The 20,850-nt window shown below is 48.5% G+C and overlaps 1 protein-coding gene across 7 annotated transcripts in view; it reads left to right on the top strand.

Moving 5' to 3' along the window:
• TEP1 (telomerase associated protein 1) overlaps window positions 1-14,954 on the top strand; it is a 40,540-nt gene extending 25,586 nt beyond the window's left edge. For 5 of the 7 annotated variants that reach the window (XM_086322125.1, XM_086322126.1, XM_086322127.1 and 2 more), the window contains 32 exons: window positions 71-265; window positions 388-563; window positions 649-805; window positions 915-1,094; window positions 1,501-1,593; window positions 1,864-1,996; window positions 2,137-2,287; window positions 2,538-2,671; window positions 2,857-2,945; window positions 3,222-3,336; window positions 4,094-4,334; window positions 4,512-4,635; window positions 5,553-5,677; window positions 5,794-5,893; window positions 6,099-6,254; window positions 6,399-6,611; window positions 6,847-7,000; window positions 7,117-7,329; window positions 8,033-8,193; window positions 8,459-8,572; window positions 9,524-9,631; window positions 10,012-10,144; window positions 10,228-10,304; window positions 10,410-10,542; window positions 10,687-10,823; window positions 11,248-11,372; window positions 12,391-12,534; window positions 12,773-12,869; window positions 13,825-13,930; window positions 14,037-14,242; window positions 14,373-14,477; window positions 14,722-14,954. In XM_086322125.1, the coding sequence (XP_086178251.1) occupies window positions 71-265; window positions 388-563; window positions 649-805; window positions 915-1,094; window positions 1,501-1,593; window positions 1,864-1,996; window positions 2,137-2,287; window positions 2,538-2,671; window positions 2,857-2,945; window positions 3,222-3,336; window positions 4,094-4,334; window positions 4,512-4,635; window positions 5,553-5,677; window positions 5,794-5,893; window positions 6,099-6,254; window positions 6,399-6,611; window positions 6,847-7,000; window positions 7,117-7,329; window positions 8,033-8,193; window positions 8,459-8,572; window positions 9,524-9,631; window positions 10,012-10,144; window positions 10,228-10,304; window positions 10,410-10,542; window positions 10,687-10,823; window positions 11,248-11,372; window positions 12,391-12,534; window positions 12,773-12,869; window positions 13,825-13,930; window positions 14,037-14,242; window positions 14,373-14,477; window positions 14,722-14,844 (4,518 nt within the window). In that variant the 3' untranslated portion in view covers window positions 14,845-14,954. The other 2 variants (XR_015135065.1, XM_086322130.1) reach the window with 2 other exon arrangements.
• Window positions 14,955-20,850: the final 5,896 nt, after the last annotated feature.

The following is a 20,850-nucleotide window of genomic DNA, read 5'->3' as shown; positions in this document are numbered from 1 at the left end:
CTGTAAGTTTTAGGCCTGGGGTCCTGAGGAGCGTGGAAACAGAGAGAGTCACTGCCCCATGTACCCTCAGCCTGGGGTCCAGCCGCAGCAGCCAGTGCCCATCCCAGATGATGACTTGGTCCAGGCCACCTTTCAGCAGCTAAAGAAGCCGCGGAGTCCTGCCCGACCACGCCTTCTTCAGGACACAGTGCGGCAGCTCATGCAGCACCAGGGGAGGCTGAGCCTGGTGACCGGGCAGTCAGGACAGGGCAAGACCGCCTTCCTGGTACAGGGTCCCAGAGGCCTGGACAGGAGGGAGCGAGGGCTGTGTGTGCTCAGGAGGGCTAAGGAGGTGGGGCACCGGAAGCTGGCGTATGTGACCGTGTTTTCTGTTCTCTTCCCCCTCAGGCATCCCTTGTGTCAGCCCTGCAGGCTCCGGATGGGGCCACGGTGGCCCCCTTAGTCTTCTTCCACTTTTCAGGGGCCCGCCCTGACCACAGTCTTGCCCTCACCCTGCTCAGACGCCTCTGTGCCTATCTGCATAGCCAACTGGAGGAGCCAAGTGCCCTCCCCAGCACCTACCGGTGTGTTTCTCCCCGACCTAGACCGGCCTGTTGATAGCCCCTCACACCACCCCCGCTGACGCTGGCCCTCCCCCTCTGCACACAGGGGCCTGGTGTGGGAGCTGCAGCAGAGGCTACTGCCCAAGTCTGCTCAGTCCCTGAGAACTGGCCAGCCTCTGGTGCTGATCATCGACGGGGCTGACAGGTTGCTGGACCAGCGTGGGCAGCTGATCTCGGACTGGATCCCAAAGATCCTTCCCCGGGTGAGTGTGAGAAGGAGGTGAGGTGGGATGAGGTAGGGAGAGGGGCTTCTCCAACAATATTCTCCCCGCTCTCCTTCTTCATCACTACCCTTTTGTCCAAATCTCACAGTGGGTGCACCTAGTGCTGAGCGTGTCCAGTGATTCTGGCCTAGGGGAGACCCTTGAGCAGAGTCAAGGTGCCCACGTGGTGGCCCTGGGGCCTCTGGAGCCATCTGCCCGGGCCCAGCTGGTGCGAGAAGAACTGGCCCTGTATGGGAAGCGGCTGGAGGAGTCACCGTTTAACAACCAGGTTGGGTCTAGGCTGGCGCTGATGGATGTGAGGGGTGAATCTGGGACCTATGAGACTCTGAGTGCTGAAGCTACCAGCTGCCCCGCACAGACCAGCTCCTTCATTTTCTCAGGAAGTCTGTGCAGGGGAAGAGGATTGTGATTGCTGATAATATTACCTGGTCCTTTTCCCCTGGTAAATGTCGGTTATCTATCTGGGTGGGCTGAACCAGCGGGTGTGGGGGGAGAGTGGAGCGAGCTGGGCAGAGCAGTGCCGGGCAGAGATAGCTGTGTTCTGAGTAGCACGGTGGGTCTCTCCCCTGTGGGGGCTCTCAGAGGAGAAGCTGCCCCGCACTGGGCTTGGTGCCCGAGTGGAGGGCAGTGGGCCAGCTCTCTGGTCCAGTGCTGAGTCCTCTGAGTCTCGTCAGATGCGGCTGCTGCTGGTGAAGCGGGGGTCAGTGCTGCCGCTCTACTTGCGCTTGGTCACCGATCACCTGAGGCTCTTCACGCTCTACGAGCAGGTCGGTTCAGGATGTGAACCCTCACTCCTCATCTTCTGTATCCTAACCCCATTTCCCATTCTCCATTCAACCTCTTCATCCGCATCCCTCACCCCTTCCCACCCTCCTCCTTTGCCACTCCTCATCCACACCCCCAACCTGCTTCCCTCCCACCAGTGTTTCCTTTTCATCCCTTCCCACGCTTTTCCTTGCTGCCCCATCTCCTACCCACACCGAAGCTGCCTCTCCCCTTCTCTGCGCTGACGGAGGCCGTTCGCGCTCCTCCCCCAGGTTTCCGAAAGGCTCCGGACGCTGCCGGCCACCGTCCCTCTGCTGCTGCAGCACGTCCTGGGCACCTTGGAGCAGGAGCATGGCCCCGACGTCCTTCCCCAAGCCTTGGCCACTCTTGAAGCCACACGCAGCGGTCCGCGCTTGGAGTGGGCTCAGGGGTTGGACGACCTTGGTCGTATTGGGGTCTCAGCAAGCCGTACAGGGAGTGATTAGGGATTAGGTGGGGATGGGTATGCTGCCTGGTTTAGGGCCTCAGTGACCTTGGGTTTTCAGGTCTGACCGTGGACCAGTTGCATGGAGTGTTGAGTGCATGGCGGATTCTTCCCAGGGGGAGCAAGAGCTGGGAAGAAGCAGTGGCTGCTGGTAACAATGGGGACCCCTACCCCATGGGCCCATTTGCCTACCTCGTCCAGAGTCTGCGCAGGTACAAGTGCCCCCACTGAGCTCCCACTGACCTGTGCCTCCCTGTCTTTGAGGCAGGGCCCCATGTGACCCTCTTTCTTCATCCTCTTCCTCTCTTGGTATAGCCCCTGACACTTGTCTCCAGACCCTGCATGGCTGTCACTCAAGTTACCACTGTTTGAGGTGGGACTGGGAGCCCACCTCTGTGCCAGACTGCTCACTGACAGCCCTTCTCCCACTTCTCTTGCCTTCTCTCCCAAACATGGGGTCAGTTTGCTAGGGGAGGGACCCCTGGAGCGCCCCGGTGCCCGGCTCTGTCTCCAGGATGGGCCCCTGAGAACGGCTGCCAGGTGTCGTTACGGGAAGAGGCCAGAGCTGGAGAAGACAGCGCACCTCCTCACTGCAGGTGACTGCAGCCTGGTTAACCTCCGGGGCACTGAGCGTGGGGCCTGGCGCTCCCCATTGGCTGGCCTCCTCACCTGCCACCCCAGTGAGGGGATGGCTCTCACTGTAGCCTGAGGAGTGTGATCTTTGGAGATGCTTCAGGGCCGAGCTCATCTCAGTGTCTCTTCCTGTGACCCACACCTGCAGCTCAGCTCTGGAAGACGTGTGACCCTGATGCCTCAGGTACCTTCCGAAGGTGCCCTCCAGAAGCCCTGGCAGACCTGCCTTACCACCTGGTTAGTCCCCAGAGCCCATCGGCACCTTCTCCCAAGGAACTGCTGTGGCCGTTCTGAGCCCCCTCTTCCCCCAGCCACCACCATCATCCCCACAATCGTTACCCGCCTTCCACACTCTCTGTACCTCTCTTCTTTCAGTTTTCCAGCCCTCCTCCTTCAGGTCCTTTGTCCCAGCTCCTAAGTCTAAGTGTCAGCTGCACAGGCAGGGTCCAAGACTAGACTGTCCCTCCTCACCAGCTTTGTCACATCCCTAATGAATTCAGTCTGACTTTCCAGCTCCAGAGCGGGAACCGTGGCCTTCTTGCCAAGTTCCTCACCAGTCTCCATGTGGTGGCTGCACACCTGGAACTGGGTCTGACCTCTCAGCTCCTGGAGGCCCATGCCCTCTATGGTGAGATGAGTTACGGGCTGGAGTCTTCTCCAAGCTATGGGGTCCTGGGTGTGTTCGTGGGGTCCTGCTCAGAGGGAGGTGTAATGGAAGGAGCAGTTGATTTCTATTCCAAGGTGAAAAATGCCATGAGTGTAAGCAAGTGATTCTTAGGAGACCTTTTACTCAGCTGTCTTAAATCTTAGTGGGCATAAAATTACTTGGGAAACTTGTTCAAATTGCTGATACCTGGGTCCTCAGATTTGGTTTCCTAAGTCTAGAGTGGGATCCAAAGCTTCGCACTTAAAACAAAAAAAATTTTATTTACTTATTTATTTTTGACCGTGCCGGGTCTTCATTGCTGTGTGGGCTTTTCTCTATAGTTGCAGTGAATGGGGGCTACTCTCTAGTTGCTGTGCATGGGCTTCTCACTGCGGTGGCTTCTCTTGTTGGGGAGCACAGGCTGTAGGGCACATATGCTTCAGTAGTTGTGGCTCCCAGGCTCTAAAGCACAGGCTCAATAGTTATGGCCCACGGGCTTAATTGCTTTGCGGCATGTGGGATCTTCCCAGATCAAGGATCGAACCCCTGTCTCCCGCATTGGCTGGTGGATTCTTTACTACTGAGCCACCAGGGAAGCCCGGCTTTGTAATTTTAACAGATGTGCCTGATCTGGAACCGGAGGGCCACACTTTAAGACTTAGCATTTTGGACACATCATATGATTGGCTTGGTCCTGGGGTTCATGGGGGTCAAGGCTGACTCTGCATCTCTTCTCTAGCTTCCTCAGTCCCTGGCGAGGAACAGAAGCTTCCTGAGGCTGATGTTGCTGCATTTCACACCTTCCTGAGGCAGCACGCTCCCATCCTCAGCCGGTACCCACTGCTCCTGCACCAGCAGGTAGCCAACCAGCCTCTGGACTCACCTCTTTGCCGCCAGGCCCCCCGACTCTCCCAGCGACAGCACCTCCAGTGTATGCTGCATTGGCTTAATAAACCTCAGACCCTGAAGCACCAGCAAAGGTAAAACCCTTGACCCCAGATGCTGACAAGCCCTGCCAGAGAGCGAGCTGCAGCCCTCTCTGAAACTAGAGAATAAAGAACAGACCAGAGTCACCAGTGAGATGGGACTTCAGGCACAGAAATGCACATCCTTCCCCTGGTCCCTCATTTCCACCTTTTTTGTTATTTTTTCTGTAGCTCCAGCCTATCCCTGGCAGTTTCCTCCTCCCCAACAGCCGTGGCCTTCTCCCCTAACGGGCAAAGAGCAGCCGTGGGCACTGCCAATGGGACAGTTTACCTTTTGGGCCTGAGAACCTGGCAGGTATGACACTCAAGATGGGGCAGAGTTTACCTTCAGAAAAGCCTCCCAGCCTGCCCCGAAGCCCAAGACAAGACAAGCCTACCTGTTATCACCCTGTTTGATTCAGCAACTTTACTTTCACATCAGATCCCAAGGGCTTGGTCAAAAAATCAATCCTACAGCAAATGCTTGCTCTGTACTTTCCTTTGAAGGCAGTGTGTACTAAGCACTGCAAGAAACACAGGACTTAGGACATTGTCTTTGCCCACCAAGTGGTCAGTTTTGTTGAAATTTAAGGCACAGAAGGTTAAAAAGGGAACCAGAACGTGGCCATGTGACATAGATAAGAGCTAAGTGAACTGTGCAGGTAGTAGAGGACACAGGATGAGAAGGGCAGGTGTTCCAGGTTGAGTGTGGAGCCTGGACACAAACATCGGGGGGAACGTTTCCTTAAACTGCTGGCAGTGATTGCAGTGGAGTGTAGGTAAGGGAGGGGCCGAGTAGATGAGGCTGGAGAGGTGGGCCCCACAGCCACAGTCACTCTCTCCTCTTCCACCCATGTCAACCCATCTCCCCCATATATATATGTATGTGTATAACGTCATTCCCAACTCAGACCAATCAGAATCTTCTGTGACTTGGGGATGCTTATGGGGTTTGAAATGGGGGAGACGATGTGACCTCACTTGGATCATGAGGTCCCACTTAAACCTGTTCGAGCTTGGCCTGGGTCTGGAGTGGGGCCCAGAGCTTTGCACTTTTCACAGGTGTCCCTGTGTGGGGCCAGAGGGCCATAATTTGCGACTCAGCAGGGACTGTAGAGAGCCAAGGGCTTTAGCCCTTCTAGCCATCGCCTCATTCCTGGTTGGGGCTTGGGGGAGCCGGACATGGGGTGGTCAAGGGAGTGCCCTGAGTGTCTTACCCACTTGCTGTCACAGGAGGAGAGGTCGATGGTGAGTGGCGGTGATGGGGTTTCCTCTTGTTCATTCCTCTCGGACAACGCCCTCTTTCTAACTGCCTTTGATGGGCTCCTGGAGCTCTGGGACCTGCAGCACGGTTGTCGGTAAGGGGTCCCCGTGCTTGGCGTGAGGGCCCTCCCTGTTTGTTGGAAGCCTAGGGGGAAGGGAATGAGGAGGGAGGCAGTGGCCAGGGGACCCTGACCTTGTCTCCCTGGGGTAGGGTGCTCCAGATCCAAGCTCACCAGTACCAGATCACTGGCTGCTGCCTGAGTCCAGACCGCCGGCTGCTGGCCACTGTGTGCCTGGGTGGAGGCCTGAAGGTAACAGCCAGGGGCCTGTGGTGGTGAAAAGGGCCCTAAACGTGGCGTCAGCCCCATGAAGTGGCTCTCTCAGTGGGGCAGATGCTCTGACTGCTTGGCCTGCTGAGGGCTGGGGAGTGGACGAGGTGGCCCCTGGAGCTCTGGGCCCAGCAGCTCAGGGGTCTATTCAGCTTCCCGTGTCCTCTTTCCCTTCTCTCTCCTCCAGCTGTGGGACGTAGTCCGAGGGCAGCTGGCCTCCCAGCACACCTGTCCCAAGCCCCTGAACTGCGTTGCTTTCCACCCAGAAGGACAGGTGATAGCTGTTGGCGGCTGGGCTGGCAGTTTCAGCTTTTTCCACGTGGATGGGCTCAGAGTCACCAAGGTGAGAGGAGCTAGGTGGCCCTGTGGCGGGAAGCACGGGAGAGTGGAGTGGAAGGTGGGGAATGGCAGACACTTGCATCCTGGCTCACTCTGGGTTTGGGTTGAGAGCAGGCCCTGCCATTCCAGTTTCTATCTCTTCGTGTAGGAACTGGGGGCCCCGGGAGCCTCTGTCCGTACCTTGGCCTTCAGTGTGCCCGGGCGGGTTGTGGCTGTGGGCCGGCTGGACAGGATGGTAGAGCTGTGGGCCTGGCAGGAGGGGGCACGGCTGGCTGCCTTCCCTGCCCACCAAGGCTTCGTTGCTACCGCCCTTTTCCTGCGATCTGGGTGCCAGTTACTGACGGCTGGAGAGGACGGCAAGGTCAGGTTACCGAGAGCTGGTGGTGGGCTATGAGGAGGGGGCGGCAAAGGCATGGAAATATTTGTGTGAGGGTGGGACCTTTGTCGAGGAGTCTAGAGGGGCTTGGCTGGAGAGCTACAGGGAGAGGGCTGTGGGTGTGTGCACAGAAGGTCTCCAGAAGAATTTCTGGAGGGAGGACTTTAATAGGGGCAGAGAAGAGGGTGGGTTATCTTTAAGGCCCTTTCTTGGCCCGCAGGTTCAGGTGTGGTCCGGGTCGCTGGGTCGGCCCCGTGGGTGCCTTGGTTCCCCCCACCTCTCTCCTGCCCTCTCCGTGGCTCTCAGCCCAGATGGTGATCAGGTGGCTGTTGGGTACCGAGCAGATGGCATTCGAATCTGCAGAATTTCTTCAGGTACCGAAGGGAGGAGGGCTGGAGTCTTTGAGCCTGGAAAGAGACCCCCACCTCTGTTCCTGCCCAACTCTGGCCCCCTGTGCAAGTGGCTTATTCTCTTGTCTCTTACTCTCCAGCTTCCCAGGGGGCTCAGGGTCAAGCGCTCGATGTGGCAGTGTCTGCTCTGACTTGGCTCAGCCCTAAGGTGTTGGTGAGTGGTGCAGAAGATGGGGCCCTGCAGGGCTGGCTGCTCCAGGGGGGCGCCCTTCAGTCCCTCTGGCTCTTGTCCAGACACCGTAAGCCTGTGTTGGGACTGGCCACCTCCCAGGAACTCTTGGCCGTTGCCTCAGGTACGGTGGGCAGGGTTGTGAGTCACTGTTGCTTTTAAATATATGAACACATTTCTTCAATTCATATGTATATGTGTGTGAAAATACACCTGTATAACTTATTTTTCCAACTTTCAAAGTGCTTTTATTTACTTATTTTTTAAACTTTATTTTTAATATGGTAAAAATCACATAACGTAAAACATACCATTTCAACCATATTTGACTGTATTCAGAGTGTTTTTAAATGCATTTATCTTGCATAATCAGTCTAGGCTGTTTTCTTCTTGTTCCCTGACCCTGATTCTTAGATGCCTTTCTAAACCCTGTAACCCTGTGAGCTTCTGCCCATTGGGGATTTTGCTGTGTGAAGGGTTTCCCTTGGGAGAGAGGGAGATGTCGAGGTGAAAATGCAGGATGGCCTTAGTCCTTTCTAGGTAGGAGGCTTGGTCAGAGTGACACTGGGCACTTTAGCAGAGCAGAGTGTGGAGGTGCGGTTAGAGAGAACTGCAGGGCTGGAGCTGGGTGTCCTGGCATGCCTTCTTATGACCTCGCATGGGACAGACCTGTGTCCCAGGTCTCAGTGTGACTCACGGAGTCCCTCCCTTGGAGCTGTGCCTTCAGACATCACCCTCAGCCCCCAGGATTGCCTTTGTCTGGCTTTCCAGGCCTGTCTCACTTTCTCTTTTCAAGAAATCTTCCTCTCTCCCCATTTTCAATGCAGAGGACTTCACAGTGCGACTGTGGCCAAGGCAGTTGCTGATGCTTCCACAAAAGACAGAAGACTTTCCTCGTAGCACTGAGCTCCGGGGACACGAGGGCCCTGTAAGCTGCTGCAGCTTCAGCACTGATGGATGCAGGCTGGCCACTGGGGGCAGGGATCGGGTGAGTCTCGGAGGATGCACCCCTGGGCCCTCCTCCCCACGGACCTCCAGCCCCTTGGGGGCCCACAGCCCCTGGATTTCCTAGCAGCTCACTTCCTACTGCTTCCTCTGGCTTTTTGCTTTCCTAAACCTCCTGTACTGGATCTGCCCACCCACCCTCCTTTGTTACTCCTTCTTTCCTTGAAACTTCTTACCTGAGATGGTCCTGCTATTCCTACCTCTGTCCTACTATCCTGACGACTTCCTCTCTTGGTACCTGTATCCAGAGTCTGCTCTGCTGGGATGTGAGAACACCCAAAGCCCCTGTTTTGATTTGCTCCTTCTCTGCCTGTCACCGAGACTGGGTCACTGGCTGTGCCTGGACCAAAGACAGCCTCCTGGTGAGTGAAGGGGTTGGGATGGTGTAGGGCTCAGCAGGGTTCCTGGGAGAGGGAGTCAACACTTTCTACCTCATCCTATTCCCAACACTCATATATAATAATACAGTATTAATATAGTTTTCTAACACCCAATATAATAGAGCACTTTTTGAGCACTTAGTATGTGTCAGACATTGGACTGAGTCCTTAGCATGTGTTGCCTCATATAGTCTTTACAACACCCTGTAAAGAAGTTACTGCTATTCTTTCTATCTCATAGACAAGGATATTGAGCTCAGATAGATTAAAGACCATTTCCACGGTCATGTAAATGAAGAAGCTGAGTCAGTAAACTTTATGATAAGAAAGCCCATGCTCAGAGCTGTCTCCCCAAGGGCTTAGGATGCCCTGTTCCTGCAGGAGACTTGTATTGCTATGATTTCTTTGGTCTTAAGTGAAAAACCAGTCTCAATTTATGCACTCAGGGTTGGTAAAGCCTAGTTTCCCAACACAGAATCACTGTTCTCAAAAATAAATAACAATTGAATAGACTTGTCATAGTCTATTCTACCCCTGCCTTCTAGGCATAGATCTGTCCTGGGCATTGCAGACTTCTCACCTTTGTCAGGGTGAGACAGAGTTGTTGACTAACATTATGTTAATAACAAGGACAGTAGCTACTATTTATTCAGTGCTCACTATGTACCAGGCAGTGTATTAAGTCCTGTATATAGATGCTTCAGCCCCATATCAGTAGGTACCCTGTCCTTATCCTGGTTGAATAGATGAGAAATCTGAGGCCCAGAGAGATGAACTGGTCACCAAGTAATGAATGGTGGAGCTAGGATTAGAACGCAGGACGACCGTTGCTCTTAATCACAAGGCTTACTGCCCTGCATCCTACATTATAAGCACAGAGAGATGCTGGAGGGATGCTGGTTAAGTCTACTCCTCTACCTTCTGGCTCTGCAGGTCTCCTGCTCCAGCGATGGTTCTGTGGCCCTGTGGGACCCAGAGTCGAGACAGCAGCTTGGTCACTTCCTGGGTCATCAGCATGCTGTGAGCGCCGTGGTGGCCGTGGTGAGAAGGCAGTAGAGAGCTCATGGAGGGTCCCTGGGAAGGTTAAGGGGACTTTGGGAGGCTGGATGCATGGGGTATCTAATCCTAAGGTCAGAAGAAGTACCAAGAGTGAGATGCTTGGGCCTGAATGAGAGCAGGGTTAGGTGTCGAGGCTGAGGCTCGGTGTGAGGGGAGGGAGAGCATGAAGACACAGTACCCTAGTGTCATGGCCTTGTGGCGGGATGGCATCCCTGAGCCCCCTGGCCCCACTGCCGGGTTGTCCTCTTTCTTTGACAACAGCTTCTAGGCTCTTAATGCTCAGCCCGCACCTCTGTGATGGGAACCGTAATTCCCACGTCCTGCTCAGTGTGACTCTTCTCTGATCCTGTTTCCTGGGGCAGGAGGAGCACGTGGTATCCGTGGGCCGAGATGGGACCTTGAAAGTGTGGGACCATCAGGGCGTGGAGATGACCAGCATCCCCGCTCACTCAGGACCCATCAGCCACTGTGTGGCTGCTCTGGAGCCCCGTGCAGGTACCGGGATATCAGCCACTTTCCAGTCCCCGCTGTCTCTTCCCTCCTCCCCTTCTTCTGACTCAGCCTCTGCATTTTACCAGCCGGTCAGCCGGGGTCAGAGCTTCTGGTGGTCACTGTTGGATTGGATGGGGCCACACGGTTGTGGCATCCACTCTTGGTGAGTTCCCTGAAAGGACCGGGCTGGGGGCCGTGGGAGGGGGTAGTGGGACAGCCTCCTGTTGTGTCAACTCTTCACTCTTCTATCTCCATCCTTTCCTTCCAGGTGTTTCAAACACACACTCTGCTGGGTCACAGTGGCCCAGTCAGTGCAGCTGCTGTTTCAGAGACCTCAGGCCTCCTGCTGACCACCTCAGAGGATGGCTCCCTACGGCTCTGGCAGGTGCCCAAAGAGGCAGGTGAGTGAGGTGTGGAGAGAGGCAAGGTGTGAAAGGGGGGTGGTGTGTGTAAGTGGGACCAAGAAATTCAAGGGTAGTCTGCTCTCTCCTCTTGTACCCCAGCAGTGGTCCAGCTGCTAATGAATCACTTCCTTTCTTCTCCAGATGACACATATAGACCTAGGAGTCCTGCAGCCATCACTGCTGTGGCCTGGGCCCCAGACGGTTCTGCAGCAGTGTCCGGGAATCAAGCTGGGGAACTGACCTTGTGGCAGGAAGCTAAGGCTGTGGTCACAGTACAGGTGAGTGGAGTAAACTTCAGTTTTATGTGAATTCTGCCCTGGTTGTGTATCTGGTGGCATGTGCTAGGGTCAGAGGTTGTGTAGAAGCCTGGGGGTGGTGGGTGTGGACAGGTTAATCCTGGTTCCTCAGAAGGGTGTTCATTGGAATGACTGATGTTGAAGCTGAAACTCTAATACTTTGGCCACCTGAAGCGAAGAGCTAACTCATTGGAAAAACCCTGATGCTGGGAAAAATTGAGGGCAGGAGGAGAAGGGATGACAGAGGATGAGATGGTTGGATGGCATCACCGACTCGATGGACATGGGTTTGGGTGGACTCCGGGAGTTGGTGATGGACAGGGAGGCCTGGCGTGCTGCGGTTCATGGGGTTGCAAGGAGTCAGACATGACTGAGCGACTGAACTGAACTGAACTGTGTTCACTAGGCTCCGGGCTGCATCAGTGCTCTGCTCTGGTACTCAGCACACACCTTGATTGTTGTCAGTGCTAATGAAAAAGTCAGCGAGTGGCAAGTGGAACTCCAGAAGGGTTCAACACCCAGAAATGTCAGGTGAAATGAGGCGGCTGGGTTAATGGATATGGTTAAACCTGGGATTTTGCTTAAATCTCTCTCCTCTCTTTCTGAACTCGGTCAACAGGATATTAGTTAGTAAGCAGGGAAAAGGTCCCTGGGAAATTGTTTTCTGCTCCTCATTATGTCAATTAAAATAATAATTATCAAGCTTTTACTGTATGCTAAGTTCTGGGCCAGGCAGCATGAACCAGATTGAAATTAATTTTTATTTAAGGGAGCTCACAGTAGAGGAATATGAATATAAGTAAACTGCCAACAATATGTGGAGTGATCACTGCTATAATAAATTATATAAAATTCCTGGGGCTGCAGAGTTTAAGAAATTTACTGTTAACAGTGGCTGTTTGAGACTGGGCTTAAAGTAAGGGCAGGGAATGGTGTTTTAGGAAGAGGAGGTAGCATTAATAAAAGGCACAGGGTGTGAGAGTGCATGGTGTATTCTGAGTATAGCTAAGTCTTTGGGTTCTTGGTGCGAGTGGTGGTGGGGTATTGCGTTGAAATAATACACTGGGGCCAGGCTGTAGAGGGCACAGTGCTAAGAATTTTGAGCAGAATAATTATCTGAATTTTGAAAGAGAACTCTAGTGGCCATGTGGAGGATGGATAGTAGTAGGGAGATACTAAAGGTAGGGCAACCACGTTTACAGATGATGCTATAGTCCCAGGAAGACATAACATGGGCCCTAATCTGGGCAACAGGGATGAGATGGAGAGAAAGATTTAGGCATATGTTGAACGTTGACTCTGCAGTGCTTATCAATCAGTTGCAGGTCAGGAGGGAAGGAAAGGACAAAAATATTAGAGATTCCTAGTTTGAGGGATGATAGTATGATAAATACTAATATGAGAGAGTCAGAAAGAAGGCAATTTGTGGGGACGGGGATACAGTTTGTTTTGTACTATACTCCTGAGGAATTCATGGGGAACTGAGGAGCCCGAGAGACGTGGACTAAAGTAGACTCTTTCTTGTCTATGTGCCTTGTTTGAACTTCAGTCTTCGCCTGAACCGAGTTCTTCAGGAGGACTTAGGTTTCCTGACAAGTGTAGGCCTGGCCCCTGATGCTCACTCCCTCATCTTGGCCAAAGCGGATTTGCAGCTGTTGCACATGAAGCCTGGTGATGAGCCCTCTGTAATCTGGTAAGACCCCAAGTGCTGTTTTCTCTTAGGCTGGAGAAAAAAGAAAAATGGGTTAATGGTTACCCTGCTGCTGCTGCTGCTGCTAAGTCGCTTCAGTCGTGTCCAACTCTGTGCGACCCCACGAATGGCAGCCCACCAAGCTCCCCCGTCCCTGGGAGGTTGGGTCTAACTAAAACAAACACTGGGGTCTTATAGAGGGGTGTTCCTGGGCTTAGCCTCTTCCTTTCTTGTAAACCAGGCAAAGTTATTCGGAAGACCCTATGATGTTGTCCACCCACCAGGACTATGGTGTGTTTGTCCTGCAGTCAATGAAACTTCAAGTTCTTCCTTTCTCAGTAAGTTCTGTTTGGGTGTGTGTTAAAACAACCATTTGTTCAGGACTACTATTTTAAAGTCTTTAGGTCATGACTGAGTAAAAGAGGAAGTGAAAAGCAGTTGGTTCCAAATCCCCTTCTCTTCCTTCAACTGGAACTCTACTGAAGAGTGCTTTATATTGGGTTTCCTTGTAAGATTTCACTGACACAAAAGAGAATTCTATTGTTTAAAAGAATCGTGGGGAACCATAAACCTAAGTGGGTGTTCAGTAGCTCAGCCATATCTGACTCTTTGAGACTCCATGGGCTGTAGCCCACCAAGCTCCTCTGTCCATGGAATTTTTCTGGCAAGAATACTGGAGCTGGTTGCTATTTCCTCCTCCAGAGGATCTTCCTGACCAAGGGATCAAACCTGCATTGGCAGGTGGATTCTTTACCACTGTGCCACCTGGGAAGCCCCTATACTACACTTCATCTTAGCCAAAAGGCTGAGAAGTGATCAACCTAGGCATTTACTTAATTGCATTATCTTCATGTCTCTTGTCTTGTCACTATGGGTATTAGTCTGGAACAATACAGACATATCTCATAGACATTATACCAGGTGAAAGAAGCCAGACACAAAAGAGTAGATATTATATAATTTCACTTAAATGAAGTTCAAGAACAAGCAAAATTAATTTATAGTGACAGAAGTCAGAATATTGTTGACTCTGGGGGTGGTGATAGGGTAAGGGGCATGGAGGCAACTTTCCAGGGTGGTGGAATGTACTATGGCTTGATTTGGGCAGTAATTACATGGATGGGTACATGTGTAAAATTTTATCAAGATGTCCATTTAAGATTTGTGTACTTTATTGTATCATGGATACAATTTTGAAATGTCTTGACCAGCCCAGAGCAGAAAAGAGTTACTTTGTCTGGGAAGCAGTAAGTGATACAAGTAGGCTAGATAAAATGCTCTGTCCTTTCACAGGGGCAAAAGGAATTAGGAGAGTTTGAAGAGTTCCTGGAATTTGATCTGAATTTAGAGAATCCCAGTAATACCCTCATATCAGTAACTCAGGCCAAACCTGGATCTGGTGAGTGGTGTTGGGAGGGCTCAAGGAATCCAGAGATGGCCTCGGGGAGGATGGCAGATTCTTCAAAGTCTAAGACCTGGCTCAAACTCTGCCCTTGAAATGGCAGAGTCCTCATTTTTGTGTGCCAGCTCTGATGGGATGCTGTGGAACCTAGCCAGATGCACCGATGAAGGAGAATGGATCACGGATAATATCTGGCAGAAAAAAGCAGAAATGCCTTCAACTCAAAGTTCAGAGACAGAGTCATGTATATGTACTGACACCTACAGCTGGTCAACAGTCACAGAGCTAAAGACACAGCAACGTAGAAAGGTGAGTTTGAGGGAAAGGTCACAAGATATTGGGGAGGAGGCTCTAGGTCTGACCCAGCAAACTTCTCTTCTCCCTTGACTGAGGAGGGTCCTTCTAGAACTCACCACACCTCTTCCTCTTCCTCTCTAAGATTCACTCAGGCCCTGTCACAGCCCTCCATGTGCTGCCTGAGTTGCTGGTAACAGCTTCAAAGGACAGAGATGTTAAACTGTGGGAGAGACCCAGTATGCGGCTGGTAAGTGTGTGTGTGTGTGTGTGTATGTGTGTGTGTGTGTGTGTGTAAGGAGGACAAAAGGGATGTCAGAGAGCAAACTTGGGGTAAGGAAAGACAGAAGATCAAAATTGTTTTCTTCTCTCCTTCTTGCAATAATGTATAACTAACTTGTTTCTAAATAAAAGTCATTGGTGTGGGAGACAAATAAATTAGTAAGGAGGCCCTAGGCTTGTAGCCCTCATCTCCCATTTTTGTTCCATTGTAGCTGGGCCTGTTCCAGTGTGAAGGGGCAGTGAGCTGCCTGGAACCTTGGCTGGGTCCTGACTCTACCCTGCAACTTGCAGTGGGAGACACCCAGGGCAATGTCTACTTTCTCTCCTGGGAATGAAGATCACTACTCAGGGCAAGGAGACTGCTCGTGCTAGAGAGGCAAAGCCTGAAGACATCAGTGGCTACTCTCCTGATACAATCATATAAATAAAGGGACAGAAAATCTCAGAGTGTAGTCCTGTCTGTGTTCTCATGTGGATTTGGACCAAGAGGGAAGAATATGGATGTTCTTATGTTTCTTTTCTGAATTAACATTATTCCTTACTAGAACTGTAAGAACGTGAAGCAGATCTTTGAAATTAGGCTTTAGAATTCTTGTGTCATTTGCGGGCCCCAGAACCCTAAGGGATGACTCCTCCCAGGAGGAGGTATGAAAAGGATGTTGACAAGCACTTAGTCTTAACAGATATCTGAAGACCTCTCACTTGTTCAAAGAAGAGGAAGAGAAGGAAGACTGAGTTGTCTCCTGTCTAGGGCACTGGGAAAGAACTAGGATTGAACCAGGACATCACTAGGTTCCTCTCACAGAAATAGCCCATCTACTCAGAGCCAACAGCCCAGGTGAAAGGTGAGAAGCCAGGATACCGAGAGCAGAGTGAGTCTTCTGGCTTTTACAGACACTGAGGGACCAGTGGCAGCCGCTTGACCTGCAAGCATTAGTCAGTATAGTAATTTGCCTTCTCAGAAGAGATCATAAAAGGGTTATCTCTCAAATTGCACAAAGATTAAAATGAATTGAAAGATGAAACAGTGCAAACGCTCAGACTAGCTGTGGACTGTGACCCTCTTAAGTAAAAGTTCTCCAACCTTATATTCTTATCATCTATTTTATGGGCGAGGAAGTTACCTGAGGCCCTTTCTTCCTAAGGGTTAAGGAAGGGTTTAGGGTCTTCTGTGTCCAAGAATTTGAGGACTTGTATATGATAAACTAGTGCTGTTACAGGATTTTATCCTGGGTTTGTAGGGTTCTTTCAGAGAAATACCACTGCACTCTGATGTAGAGTTTTCAGGATTTAGGGAGTTGAGAGGTACTCAGTTTTGTTCTTACTTTGCCCTGAAATCACCTGAAGAATTTTATTTTATTTTTATCAATGCCTCATATTCTTCCTCAACCTGAGGATAAAGACACGAGGAATGCCAAGAGCTGATGTCTTAATTATAGGTCATGCTTCTGTCATTCCTCATGGCCTCATGGCCTCATGCAAGGGCTCTAAATAAGCCTTCTGGACCAACTGTTCCACTTGCACCTTGTGGCTCGAAGTCCAAGTTAAGGTAATTTGAAACCTGTGATTCGTAATACTACCCAGAAATGCTACAGAGAACCACGACACAGCATCATCCAGAAAGTCGATGGTTTCATTTGCCTTTTGTTCCCCTGAAAGCATGGGCCAAGGACAGGAGGACGCCCTAGATGTCTATCTTCCAAGTTATAAAAATCCTATCAAAGTGCCCCAGCTGAAGCTGGAGGTGTGGGGCTAGAGAAAGTAAAGTCTACTTGCTCAGTTAAGACTCAGGCTTGTTGGCCAGGTCCACATGAAGGGTGTGTTCTTTCTTAAAGATACACAGTGAGGCCAAAGTATATAAAAACTTGCTGTGAGTGAAGATAAGAACAGACTCACCCAAGGGAGGTGAAAGGAAAATCAGCTTAGGTTTTACACTGAATATTTTTAAAATAATTATTTTAAAGAGGACATTAAAAAATTATTATTATATATTTTGGCCTTGTGGGACCTTAGTGTCCTGACCAGGGATTGAACATGGACTCCCTGCAGTGAAAGGTCAGAGTCTTAACCACTGGACCACCAGGGAAGTCCCCACATTAAATATTTTCTGAGTTCTTATCACTGAACAGAACTTCAGGATTGTGATGAGTTGCACAATTACAGTCACTGAATTGTAGGATCGTAGCACATTGGAACAGTCTCTTCTCCTGCATGTGTGCTAAGTTGCTTCAGTCATGTCTGACCCTGTGGACTGTAGCCTGCCAGGCTCCTCTGTCCATGGGATTTCTCAGGCAAGATTATTGGTATATATTTAATGTCAGATGAAACCTGGACTCCATTCTTCGGTTAAAAATAATATATATGGGGAACTGATAGCATTTTATTAAAAAAGGAAAAAACCACTTGTCGGTGCTAAATCTTCTACCTGGAAATGAAACATCGCTTCCACTCATATTTTATATATGTGAGCAAAGCAAGTCACATGGCTCTACCGAATGTCAAAGGGGAGGGAAATATCATCCTACCATGTACCTGGGAGGAGAACTGGGAACCAGATACACAGTTATCCCCCAAAGAACCTGTGTTGATGCTTTTTCCAGTAGAATGGCTTTTAGTCCTTAAAAAAAGATCATTTAAGATTTACAGAGAATCTTCTCACATACCCTTCTTCATTCGGCTTCCTCTGTTAACATCTTACATAACCAAGAAATTAATGTTGATATAATATTATTAATTTGGATGTGGATTTGCATTTTTCCACTAATACTGTTATTTCGTTCCGGGGTCCAATCCAGAATACCACACTGCATTTAGTCATCATGGCTCCTTAGTCTAATCCTGCAACTGTGCCACTTTCTCAGACTTCCCATAATCTTGACATTTTTGGAGAGTTCTGGTCAGGTGTTTTGTAGAATCTCTCAGTTTGGCTTTGCTGTTTTCTCATGAAAAGATTAAAATTATGAATTTAAGGGAAGAATACAAGAGATGATGTGCCCTTCTTGTTATATCATATCAAAAGCAATCATATCAACATGACTTATTACTAGTGATGTTAACCTTGATCATTTTTAAAGCTGAGGTGATATTTGCCAGGTTTTTCTTACTGTACCATTTTCATCTGTTTGTTAGAAGCAAGTCATTAAGTCTAGCTCACACTCAAGGGGAAGGGGACTAAACCACTAGGAGGGAGATGTATCAGAGAATTTGTGGTAATTGCCACAAAATCAATACATTTTGAGGTAAGTTTTCTTTAGACTATGCAAATATCCTGTTTCACTGACTGTTTAATATTCATCCATGAGCAATTATTACTGTGATTTTCTAGTGATTTTCTATTTCCCCCTTCTGTATTAACTGAAATTCTTCTGAAAGGAATATTTATGCCTTCTTCCCTACTTATTTATATGCTGGTTGATTCATTCACATATCAGTCTGGACTCATGAATATCTAGGGGGGCCTGCTGTATTTTATTACTCAAACACCATAGTATATATATATCAGTGCAATTTTTTCTGGCCACTATTTATAAAAGACAAATATAGATCACAGAAATTCAGCACAGCATTTTTGAGGAATAATTCATTTTAACCCCTTTAAAGTGTGCAATTCAATGTTTTCTAGTATATTCCAACACTGCAACTATCACCACTAAAATCCAGAACATTTTCATCATCCTCCAAAAGAAACATTGTACCTATTAGCAATCACTCCCCTTTCACTCCTTCCTTCAGCTATTGGTAATTGCTCATCTACATCTTATCTTTATGGATTTGCCTATTCAAGACATTTCATGTAAATGGAATCATACAGTGGCCTTTTATGTAGCTTCTTTCATTTAGCATGTTTTCAAGGTTCACCCATTTTGTAGCATATATCAACACTTTATTCCATTTATTTAATAATAGTAAAATACAGCAAATAACACAATAATATTCCATTGTATAGATAAACCATACAGTGTTCATCTACTCTTCAATGGATAGACATTCTGGTTATTTCCACTTTTTGGTTATTACTATGTTGCTATCAACAGTCATGTGCAAGTTTCTGTATAAACATTTCTTTTTAATTCTCTTAGTTATATACTCAGGGTTGGAACTGGTAGATCACATGGTAACTATATGTTTAACTATTTGAGGAACTGGCAAACTATTCTCCAAAGCAGCTGTGCTATTTTACATTCTCACCAGTAACATGTGAGGGCTCTAATTGGTTCGCATCTTCACCACTACTTGTTATTGTTGGTCATTTTAATTGTAGCCCTTCTAGTGTTTGTCAAATGGTACCTCATGGTTTTGTTTCCTTAATGTTTAATAATGTTGAGATCTTTTCAAGTGTTTATTATTGGGCATTTGTTGTTTCTTCTTTGAAGAAATTTCTCTTCAAATTCTGATTTTTAACTGAGTTATCTTTTTATTGCTGAATTTCAAGTTTTTTATATATTCTGGATACTAGATCCTCATCAGATTATGATTTGCCAATATTTTCTCCTATTTTTGGTTGTTGTTTCACTTTCTTGACACTGTCCTTTGATTAACAAAAGCTTCAACTTTTGGGGGAAATAGTATGTCAGAATCAAGGGAACTGTGATAATATAAATCATAGAAGAGACATATATTCCTAGAAATGATACTTGTTATTTATTTGATAAAAAGTTTCAAATTTTGGTGAAGACTATTATTTTCTTTGGTTAATTGTGCTGTTCATGTCCTATCTTCAGAAACTATTGCCTAGTCCAAGGTCACAAGATTTCCACCTGTGTTTCCTTAAAGAGAGAATACATTTAACCAGTTACTTTTTTATGGCTTTTTGTATATAACAATTCTGCAGTAATATCATCTATGTAAACATGTATATCTGTAATTTAGGTCAAAGGGTGTGTATATTTAAAATTTTTGACAGATATTGGTAATCTGGCCTCTAAAAAGTTATAAGCTACTATCTTCATTTAAATAACCTTCACTGTTACTAGAAGTATGTTATACGTGTGTGTTTATCTGTGTTGTATGTGTTTACAAATAGTTAAGAAGCCTTTGGATTTGACTTTGGTACTTCTTAGATGGGGGGTACATCAAAATCATTCTACTTCTCCCTCTTGCTCCCTGAGATCTATTTAGGCTTAGTGACAATCCCAGAGGTACTTCCCAAATTTTGGACATCTGCTGAGATCTAGGATGCCAAGTGGTGGGAGACTGGGTCTGCAGATGGTAAACGGGAAAAAGGCAAGTGAGAAGATTTGCATGGGAAACAATTCAGTCTTTGCTGCCTCTACCCTTCCTATAATATTACCCAACAAACTGTAATTTGCAGAAAAACTGTGTTAAATGAGGAAAAGCTTTAATCTCCATTTGTCTCCCTTACCGGGGTCCAGCCCCGGTTGGATCCAGGGATTCCCTCAGGAGGACGGCGTTGGCGATTAGAATAGCAAAGCAGAGATTTATTAGATGCTCAATAATAACTGGTTTACGTGGAAAATCAATATAACCTGTGACACCAGGTTAGCTCTGACCACAGAGGCCGCAGGCGCCCTCTTGAATAGCGGAAGGTGCCCCACCTTAGGCACCTTCTCAAGTGGGTCTTAGAAGCCCAGGCAAGTAAGTGGTCGCAGAGGACCCCCACGCTCCAATTATTTTGGCGTGAAGGAAGAATAGAAGAGGAGGAAAAGGAAACAAGAAAGAATGACACGGGGAGACCGAATTTCAGTAAACAAGGCCCGCACTTTATTTTCCAAAGTAGTTTTTATACCTTAAGTTGTGCATAGAGAATAATGGGGGAAGGGGTAGAGTCATGCAAGGTCAGCAGTCCTTGATCCTTATCGAAGCTAGGCTTTCTTCCTGCAAACTTATCATATGCAAAAGTTTTAGGTGATTTACATCATCTTCTGGCTAGGAAGCCTGTTAACATTTTATGACCCTTTTCCTCAGAAAACTTATTTTTCTCTAAAGGTGATTATTCTCAAGTCAGGCGTCACCCTCCAAAAGCATTAGATAAAGTTGCATACCTATAGGGCAAAAGTGGTGGGCTATAACAAGAAAAGAATTAACTCAAGGGTCTAAGGTTACAAACATTAAAGCTACTACTTCCATTTCTATACACCAACTATATTAATCAATACACTCCCAGGGACACAGTAGGTAAGGGATATGGAAACTTGGCAGCAAGCGTTAGCTCAACAAAGAAATCCTCTACTAGTTCTATTTAACAACTTTAACTCTCTGAGAAGCTCTGCATTGTTAGAATATCTTAAGCTTCCCGTGCCTCTTGTGGTTGGGAGGCTGTGAATCTGAACAAACCTGTCAGGCAAGCTAGAAAGTCATCAGAGGGGTTTGAATGGAAACAC

The sequence above is a fragment of the Bos grunniens genome, chromosome 10 (genome assembly GCF_055505025.1).
Source record: "Bos grunniens cultivar Pamir isolate PY7600 chromosome 10, Bosgru_T2T1.0, whole genome shotgun sequence".
In the NCBI taxonomy this organism is placed as follows: domain Eukaryota; kingdom Metazoa; phylum Chordata; class Mammalia; order Artiodactyla; family Bovidae; genus Bos; species Bos grunniens.
The sequence above is the reverse complement of the archived record's forward strand: the minus strand, read 5'-3'. Positions and strand labels throughout refer to the sequence as shown.